The sequence below is a fragment of the Trichoplax adhaerens genome, genomic scaffold, assembly GCF_000150275.1.
Source record: "Trichoplax adhaerens TRIADscaffold_56 genomic scaffold, whole genome shotgun sequence".
NCBI classification, from domain to species: domain Eukaryota; kingdom Metazoa; phylum Placozoa; class Uniplacotomia; order Trichoplacea; family Trichoplacidae; genus Trichoplax; species Trichoplax adhaerens.
Window position 1 is genome coordinate 36248 of NW_002060996.1, and position 1047 is coordinate 37294.

General features: G+C 31.5%; 1 protein-coding gene across 1 annotated transcript in view; it reads right to left on the bottom strand.

Moving 5' to 3' along the window:
- Positions 1–1047, bottom strand: part of TRIADDRAFT_62462 (uncharacterized protein) — a gene marked incomplete at both ends in the record, with an annotated part of 8386 nt that overhangs the window by 5374 nt on the left and 1965 nt on the right. Inside the window, one exon of the mRNA XM_002118389.1 lies at positions 373–809. Within this exon, the coding sequence (XP_002118425.1) occupies positions 373–809 (437 nt within the window). The remainder of the gene's footprint in view (positions 1–372; positions 810–1047) is intronic.

The window sequence follows — 1047 nt, forward strand, 5'->3', positions numbered from 1 at the left end:
TTACTCCATTAACTTAACTTGGGCATACAGTATTCTAACCAAAATTAACATAAAGCAGATATATGATAGCTTATTCGACATGCAAGTACTGTACAGTCACAATCCATTTAAAATACTTATCAATCTGTTCATTCTATATCTATCACTATATATGCCTACAAGGACACACTAGGTCATGCTTTGAATATTAAAATATAAAGCATTGCAAAATTGGACATCACTCAATTAACTTAACTTGGATATGCACTATTCTACTCTACCCCAAAATTAAAAATAATTGGTGTTCAAACATGATTGATGCTCTAAATGTATAGCAATTTACTTTGTGTCTATTTCAATACATTCTACGAACCGAAATCTGATTAAACTTACTTTTCTTTATCATATGTAAGTAATGATTTGTTATGCATTTTCTTTACGAGATTCCGAGCTTCGATTTCATCGTAGTTCCATAACGATGCAACAGATTGAATAGGAATACCGACTCGCTTAAATACAGCTAGTTGCTCAAATAATGGTCTAATCTCATCATTTAAAGTATCAACACTTAATTGTAAAGTCCCGTATAGATTGAAACCGTAATGAGCTAATTCAATATCTGCAGACTTTTTGGCAATGATATCCTTTGCTTGATTCCACTCTTCATCAGTTTTTAAATCAAGACCACCAATTAAAGTGATAGCTAATGGTAAACCTTGACAACTGTCGATAACATTCTTGACAACTGGATTTTGACGCAATGTCTGATCATTATCGTTAACGGCAAGTAACGCAAGCAGTTCTATAGCTTCATCATACGTTAGTTTTTCCTATACAAGAGAGTATATGAAATAAGAATTGTATTTATCATAATTGTTCGGATAGGTTACTTAATGACAAAATAGAGAAATCATGGCGGTGAAGTTTTCTTCAACTATAACACTATACTCCATGCCACTTTAATTAATACAGTTGGAAAAAATTATAAATTCATTTTTGACCTTTTATTGCATGAAATGAACAATATCATCAGAGCAATTCAACTGTAACTGAAACTGAATACAAAAC